Source organism: Fukomys damarensis, unplaced genomic scaffold (genome assembly GCF_012274545.1).
Source record: "Fukomys damarensis isolate Sample0158 unplaced genomic scaffold, DMR_v1.0_HiC HiC_scaffold_36, whole genome shotgun sequence".
Taxonomy (NCBI): Eukaryota; Metazoa; Chordata; class Mammalia; order Rodentia; family Bathyergidae; genus Fukomys; species Fukomys damarensis.
Genome location: NW_022900948.1, coordinates 44,602,189 through 44,609,438, shown reverse-complemented (window position 1 = coordinate 44,609,438; position 7,250 = coordinate 44,602,189). Strand labels below are relative to the sequence as shown.

General features: G+C 55.4%; 1 protein-coding gene across 1 annotated transcript in view; it reads left to right on the top strand.

Annotated features, from left to right (window-relative positions):
- Positions 1 to 7,250, top strand: part of Fnbp1 (formin binding protein 1) — a 76,925-nt gene that overhangs the window by 56,733 nt on the left and 12,942 nt on the right. Inside the window, exons 8-10 of the mRNA XM_019207887.2 lie at positions 3,859 to 3,987; positions 4,753 to 4,899; positions 6,482 to 6,679. Of these exons, the coding sequence (XP_019063432.1) occupies positions 3,859 to 3,987; positions 4,753 to 4,899; positions 6,482 to 6,679 (474 nt within the window). The remainder of the gene's footprint in view (positions 1 to 3,858; positions 3,988 to 4,752; positions 4,900 to 6,481; positions 6,680 to 7,250) is intronic.

Sequence of the window (7,250 nt, the reverse complement as noted above, 5' to 3'; positions counted from 1 at the left end):
TTTAAAACCTTTTTTTTTTTTTTTTTTTTTTTTTGCTACAGGGTCTCACTGTGTAGTTGAGACTGACCTGGAACTCGCTATGTATCCCAGGCTGGTCTCGAGCTCACGGCGATCCTCCTGCCTCAGCCTCCCGAGTGCTGGGATCACAGGCTTGCGCCACCATGCCTGTCCATAGTGGTTTTTAGAGCTCTCGTCTAACTGCGTCTTCTATATAGAGGAGATAACCAGGAGTGTGAATATGTAATTGTGTGCCTCCCTGACCTCCAGAGTCATTAGGCTCAGTGCTCTAAGGGAGCAGATAGATAGACAGGCGTGGAGGTGCGTGGATGTAATGTCAGCGCTGGGGAGGCTGAGGCAGGAGGGTGGCCTCAAGTTCACGTCCAGCCTGAAGTACATAGTGAGACCCTGTTTGGAAAAACCCAAAAAGAAAAGAAAGCCTGTGGTTTTTCAGTTTATTGGGTCGGTCTTGAAGCTTTAATGTTCACATGTATTTTGTAACCTGAAGATTTCCTTCCAAGGACCTTACAAAGTTCTCCTCAGGGTTGTGGGAACCTTGACAAAGTTTAGACAAGGAGAAAACCACACAGTTCCATGTACGTGTTGGGAAACTGTCATCCTAGGGAGAAACAGCTCTAACTCGGTATTGAGTGCGCTGTGGGCCGCGCCTGTGCGTGGAGGAGGGTGGGGAGCAGCACCCGTCACCAAGGCCGTTTGCTCCCCGTCACCGCCCGGGCAAAGCACAGGGCGCAGCTTGCTCTTTTCCGTTGTTATTGAAGGCGGAGAACGGGGTCGTTGTGTTTTTGTAGAACAACCAGTGGTCTAGGGTCCAGATGTCAAGAAATAACTGCTAGGACTCTGTGTTCCCTTGTGAAACTCCTGAGCTCTTCCGGTAGCAGATCAGTCCCGTTTCTGGTGCTCCAGCCACCCAGAAGTGAAAGACCACGAGCCGAGTCCGCGGGTCACAGGGAGAAGCAGGACAGCAGAAGAGAAACGTGATGCGGTTCCGCTGTGGTGTCGCAACTCTTTTAAACCGGTTCAGGACCCTTCACGTTCAGCGCCTCGGCGTCTCGCTGCTAATGACCTAGGGAACCTGTCAGTAGCACCTGGCAAGGAAGGGTCAGCTGTGCAATTCTTTTTTTTTTTTTTTAATGGAGTTCATTGGTACTTTTTAAGTATACAGTACAGTTAATTCATCCTTGGGAATTTGTACCTGTACGTGACAGGTCTTGGTTCTCATTTCTTCAGCTGTATAATTCTTGAAGGTAATCAGGCAGTGGAGAACATTTCCAGCAAGAAGGGTCTGTAAGAAGTGCAGGTGTACTGCATATAGAAAAAGCCAGCCAGGGCTTTTTTGTTTGTTTGTTTGTTTTGAGACAGGGTCTCACTGTGTAGTTGAGACTGACCTGGAACTCACTGTGGAGCCCAGGCTGGTCTCGAACTCACAGCGATCTTCCTGCCTCAGCCTCCCGAGTGCTAGGATGACAGGCATGCGCCACCATGCTCGGCTGGTCAGGACTTTGAGACGTCACTGTCAGGTGTTTGCTCTTTGGATGAGCTGGCCCCGTGGCGGGTGCTGAGCAGAACTGCTAGATGGTGTCGGGGTACAACGTGTAGGTCACAGCTTTGTTGCGAGCGCAGGTAATTTATGAGCTCTAGTCTTTATCCAGTCTGAGGGCGTTAAAATTAATTACCACCTGGAACCGCAGAGAAGAAATTCAGGAATGAGTTGAAAGGCACTGGAACTATTCATGTTCGTACCAGATCAGTAAGACAAAATTCAAAAGCCCAAGCTGTGGGTTGGGGATTTGGCTCAGTGGTTCCACCGCCTGCCTCCTAAGCACAAGGACCTGAGTTTGATCCCTGGTACAAAAAACAAAAACAAAAACAAAAACAAACCCAAACCAGCCATAACCCTCGCACTTGGGAGGCTGAAGCAGGAGAATCAGGAGTTCACAGCCAGCCTAGACTAAAAACCAAAGCAAAACATTGAGAAGTTAGTGTCTAGAATTAGCTGTTCAGAAATCAGAAGGGGACATTTGTTTTAACTTTCTGACGGATTAGCAAACACGGGCCCTACTGCGATGTTCAGGAAGAAGGGAGAAGTTCTTCTTCTGCACTTCTGTGTATGTTAAGACAGTCTGTGTGACACAATATAAAACTTCTACACAAAACAGTAAAGGAGGCTGCTTGAACAGTGTAAATCTGGGGACTTTGTCTCATTACTTTCAGAGGAGACGGAAGAGGAGAAGGTCCCCTCCGGCACGGGTGGTCTGCGGGGATCCCCGGGGTTTTTCTCTTCCTGTCCCTAGGTGATAGTGATGACAGGCGGGCGGCAGCCAGAGCTCAGCGCTAGCGTTGGCACCGCGGGGGACACGCATGGCGCCACCGTGGGCGGCTTCCGCCTGGCACTGTGGCCTTGCGAGCGTGGGTCAGGATTCGCAGGCGCATTGGGGGGTCAGCAAGCTCGAGGCAGGGAGACACTGCGGGAGACGCAGGTCTCAGCTCCGCATGGGAACAGGATGTCGCCACCTGTGTTCGGCAGTGTTGTGTGAATTGGGACGAAGACGGGGAAGTGAGGCTGGCCAGACCTTCCAGTCACACCGGCCAGGAGCCACGCAGAGCGTCCAGATGACAAAAATGCCTGTGCTGGATGTCACCTGTCAGCAGGCAGAGGGGACGCACGGCTGGGGCCTGGCATATCCGCTTCGTTGGTACAGGCTTGCTGTGCAGTTTTTTGCATTCTTTTTTGTTGTTTTTTTAAGACAGGGTCTCACTGTTTAGCACTGGCTGGCCTCAAACTCAGGGTGACCCTCCTGCCTCAGCCTCCTGAGTCCTGGGATTACAGGCGTGCGCCACCATGCCCAGCTTGTGGTTTTCCCCATCAGGTCCCTGGTTTCTGTAGGCTGGCTCAGGGAGACCAGAACAGGCCTCCTCACGGGGGTGTGGAGTGCAGCCCGCTCCCGAGGTGGCTTTGGTGCGGTGCAGGGTTTGTCAGCCATCTGGGCCGGGCCTGTCCTTGGCTGGGCGGGCTGTGTGCTGAGACCTCGGGCCAGGCCAGTGTCACTGGGTGATGTTGAAAAGGTCCCTGGGAACAGTTCCTGCCTTGGTAGTTCATGGACTCCTTGGAAATTGGATTTTAAAACGTACGGATTCTCAGGCTGAGGATTTAGCTCAGTGGTTCCGCCGCCTGCTTTGCAAACACAAGGACCTGAGTTCAATCCCCGGTACCAAAAAAAAAGGAAAAAAAATGTATGGATTCTCTCTTGCATCTTACAACGCACGCGCGCGCACACACACACACACACACACACACACACACGAGCAAGGGCCAGGGAACACACAGGCGTGAGCTGTCCTGTGAGCAGACTGGAAGGAATGCGGGCACGTTGAGACAGCAGTGGGTTTGTGACAAACGAGGACACACATTCCTTCCCTAAAGAAAATTCAAGACTTTTTCTGTTTTTGGTTTTCTTGAGACAGAGTCTCGCTATGGAGCCCAGGCTGGCCTCAGAGTCTGAGTGACCCTCCAGCCTCCGCCTCCTGAGTGCTGGGATGGCAGGCGGGCGCTGTCATGCTCAGCCAAGACTTTTAAAAATTCCAGCCTCCGCCTCCTGAGTGCTGGGATGGCAGGCGTGCGCTGTCATGCTCAGCCAAGACATTTTTAAAAATACATCACCTGCGGCCTCACATGGTGGCGCACGCCTGCCATCCCAGCACTTGGGAGGCTGAGGCAGGAGGATCGCTGTGACTTCCGGTGTAGCCTCTGGCTGAGTGGGTGGGTAGATGGCCCTGGCCCCACCTGCTCGTGCAGCATGGGGCGGGGCGCTGCCCGAGACTTCTGTTCCTGTTCTGCCCTAGGCGCGGCAGCAAGCTCAGATCCGACAGCAGATGGCCGAGGACAGCAGAGCCGACTACTCCTCCATCCTGCAGAAGTTCAACCTGGAGCAGCGCGAGTACTACCGCACCCACATCCCCAGCATCTTCCAGGTGGGCCTCCCCGCCGCCCTCCGCCCGCACATGTCAAGAGCCCCCAGGCCTCCGTGAGAGGAGACGCCCCCCCCCCCCAGCACTGCTCGGGAAACGGCCACGGCAGACCTCCTTGGTTCACACCTGCAACTTTGGGCTTTTTCTTCTCCAGCCTTAGAACTGTGACTCTTAGATTTCTGTTCTCTTTGCTAAAAGGGCTGTTCTGGCCACACAAATGTCAGCTTCCCTTTAGGAGACAAAGCAGCATTCATACAGCTGTAGGCTTTGAACAAATGGCTGTTCTTTCATCTGCATTGTTTTCTTTTGGCTACTTTAGTTTGTCAAAAATGCCATGAGGGGGCCGGGGGCGGGACTGAGTGGTAGAGCGCTTGCCTAGTGTGGTCAAGGCCTGGGGCTTGGTCCCCAGCACAGAGAGAGAGAGAGAGATAGAGAGACAGAGAAGAGAGAGATAGAGCCGGGCGTGGTGGCGCACGCCTGTCATCCCAGCACTCGGGAGGCTGAGGCAGGAGGATCGCTGTGAGTTCGAGATCAGCCTGGGCTGCATAGTGAGACCCTGTCTCAAAGAAGCCAAAGACAAACTGCACATGGCCGACGCTGGGCCCCATGCTGGGAGCTGTGCACGGCCCAGCTGTCGGTGCAGAGGCACAGGAGCAACAGCAGAGTTGCGGGGATGGCACCCGGGATCCCTGGGCGTTACAGTGTCCCCAAGACCCCTGCCTTAAGGAGCTGTGGCCCAGCTTATCTTACACGACTCTGGGGTGGCAGAAAATCCAGGAGATGGAGGAGCGGCGCGTTGTGAAGCTGGGCGAGAGCCTGCGGACCTACGCCGAGGTGGACCGGCGGGTGATCCCCATCATCGGGAAGTGCTTGGACGGCATCGCCGCCGCGGCCCAGGCCATCGACCAGAAGCGCGTGAGTGGCCGCGGGCCCGTGTCGCCTCCCGAGTGCCCTTGTGGGAGGGCGTTGCCTGCTGGGGTCACAGGCGTGCGTGGGTGTTTGTGTCCTTATGTGAGAGGTGGGCTGGCCTTGATCTCACTATGGAGCCCAGGCTGGCCTCGAACTGGCAGCGACCCTCCTGCCTCAGCCTCCCGAGTGCCGGGTGACAGGCGTGCGCCCAGGCCCGGCTTGGGTCGTGATCTCACGCTCACAGTCAAAGCCCCCACCTCCCCGCCCGGTGATGGCCTCGAGGTGGCATCCCCAGCCACGGGCCTCTACGCCTGCCTGTCCTGTGTGTGGGGCCATCCCCGCCTTGGGGGTCAGTGGTCTGCAGATTCCCACCCACAGGGGTGCAGACCAGAAGTCCCTGGGGAGCCCCTCTCCTGGCCACCTGCTCCTCCACAGGCCTCACCTTCCTGGCACACGTTCCCCCCACAGACTCCTGCATTGTCCTCGCTGCCTCTTTCCTCACAGCCACCTCAGTGGAGAGCCAGCCCCTCTGCCTCCGCCTTCAGAGCACCCTACCCGCTCCCCGGTCCAGCTCTGGGATCCCGAGGGGCAGCCTGGGTCATCACAAGCCGCGAACTCGGCCCCTGTGCTGCACAATCTTCACATGGAGACCGAGGGACCCTTGGAAATAAGCCAGTGCCGGGTGTGGTGGTGCATGCTGGAGGCTGAGGCAGGAGGATCCCCGTGAGCTCCAGGCCAGCCTGGGCTATATAGCATGACTGTGTCTCAAATAAAACAATACGAAAAACTTTTAGTGGAAGCCAGATAATGTATACTATGATAAATTTTACAGGAACTGCCTAGTTAGGGTCGCTTGATTTTTTTTTTTTTTTTCAACCTGCATTTAACAAACTAGGTTTTTGGCTTTCATTGTTGTTTTGGGTTTTTTGAGACAGTCTCACTGTGTAGTTCAGGTTGGCCTGGAACTTGTGGCAATCTTCTTGCCTCCGTCTCCCGAGTGCTGGGATCACAGGTATACATCACCATGCCCAGCCAAACTAGGTTTTTAAATAAATATTTGTTTCTCCAAAAGTAGAAAAATGGCTATTGAAAATACCTTCAAGGGCCGGGGATTTAGCTCAGTGGTTACACCACCTGCCTGACAAGCAAAGATCCTGAGTTCAATCCCCTGTACCAGAAAACTAAATACATTAAAAAGAAAAAGAAAATACCTTCAAATCTCAACTAGAGACAGACCTTTCTGAATTATATTCATTCATTGTAGTGATAAACATGTTGCTAGAGAAAAATCGATCAGTATAATTTTAGAACAGCATCTGTATGAGGTCGCCGTAGTCGAGTGCAGAGAGCGTTTGCGTAGATAGGGTGGTGCCGGTGCACTTCTGTAACCCCAGGTACTTGGGAGGCTGAGGTAGGAGGGCTGCAAGTCTGAGGCCGGCCTGGGCGTTTCAGCGTGTCTCAAAGCTAAGACCAAAAGGAGGGGAGGTTCCAGCTCAGCACCCCCCGAGTTGAATCCCCAGTACCACGAAGCAACAAAAGCAAAAGCACCGACCCGCTGAACGGCCTGGGTCTGTGGGCGTCGTTGCAGGATTCACAGCTGGTGATAGAGGCGTACAAGTCCGGCTTCGAGCCTCCCGGTGACGTCGAGTTTGAGGACTACACGCAGCCCATGAGGCGCGCCGTGTCCAACAGCAGCCTGTCGGCGCCCCGGGCGGACGGCAAGGCCGAGCCCAGGTTCGGCAGCAAATCCAAAGGGAAGCTGTGGCCGTTCATCAAGAAGAACAAGGTACTGATGGTTCGGATCGGGCGCGGGCGCGGGCTCCGGGTGGTCTGAGCCTCGAGGTGCCAGGCCTGGCGGGCGAGCGTCGCTGCCTGGGGCCATGCTCGGTGCCCCTGCCACCCACTAACAGACGGGCCTCCCGGCGGGGAGAGGGCACCGCGCCCATCAGCCTCGGCTGACCGCGGGGTTCGGAGCTCGCTCGCGTGCGCAGTGCATGCCAGCCCCCCCCCCAGACAAGCGTAGGATCGGGGACACCTGGGGACACCGGGGGACACCGGGCTCTAACCTCGCGGTGGCTGCAGGCTTCACGGAGACTGCCTCGGCGGCTTCGGCCTTCCCTTCTCCCATCCGCTCTGTTAGCGCCCAAGGTGGAGACCCCGGCCCTGTGGCTTAGCGTGGGTGTAGAGTGACTAACGGAGCTGTAGTTGGCTGTGGACATCGCATGAGCTCCTCCTCTGTCGCCAGACTCACCCTCTCCCTCGCGCCCACCCTCCGTCCATGCGCCCCCCGCTTCCCTCTGGACCATGGCCTAAATATTTAGTGGTTTGTGTTTTACTTGCTTTGGATTTCCAATATG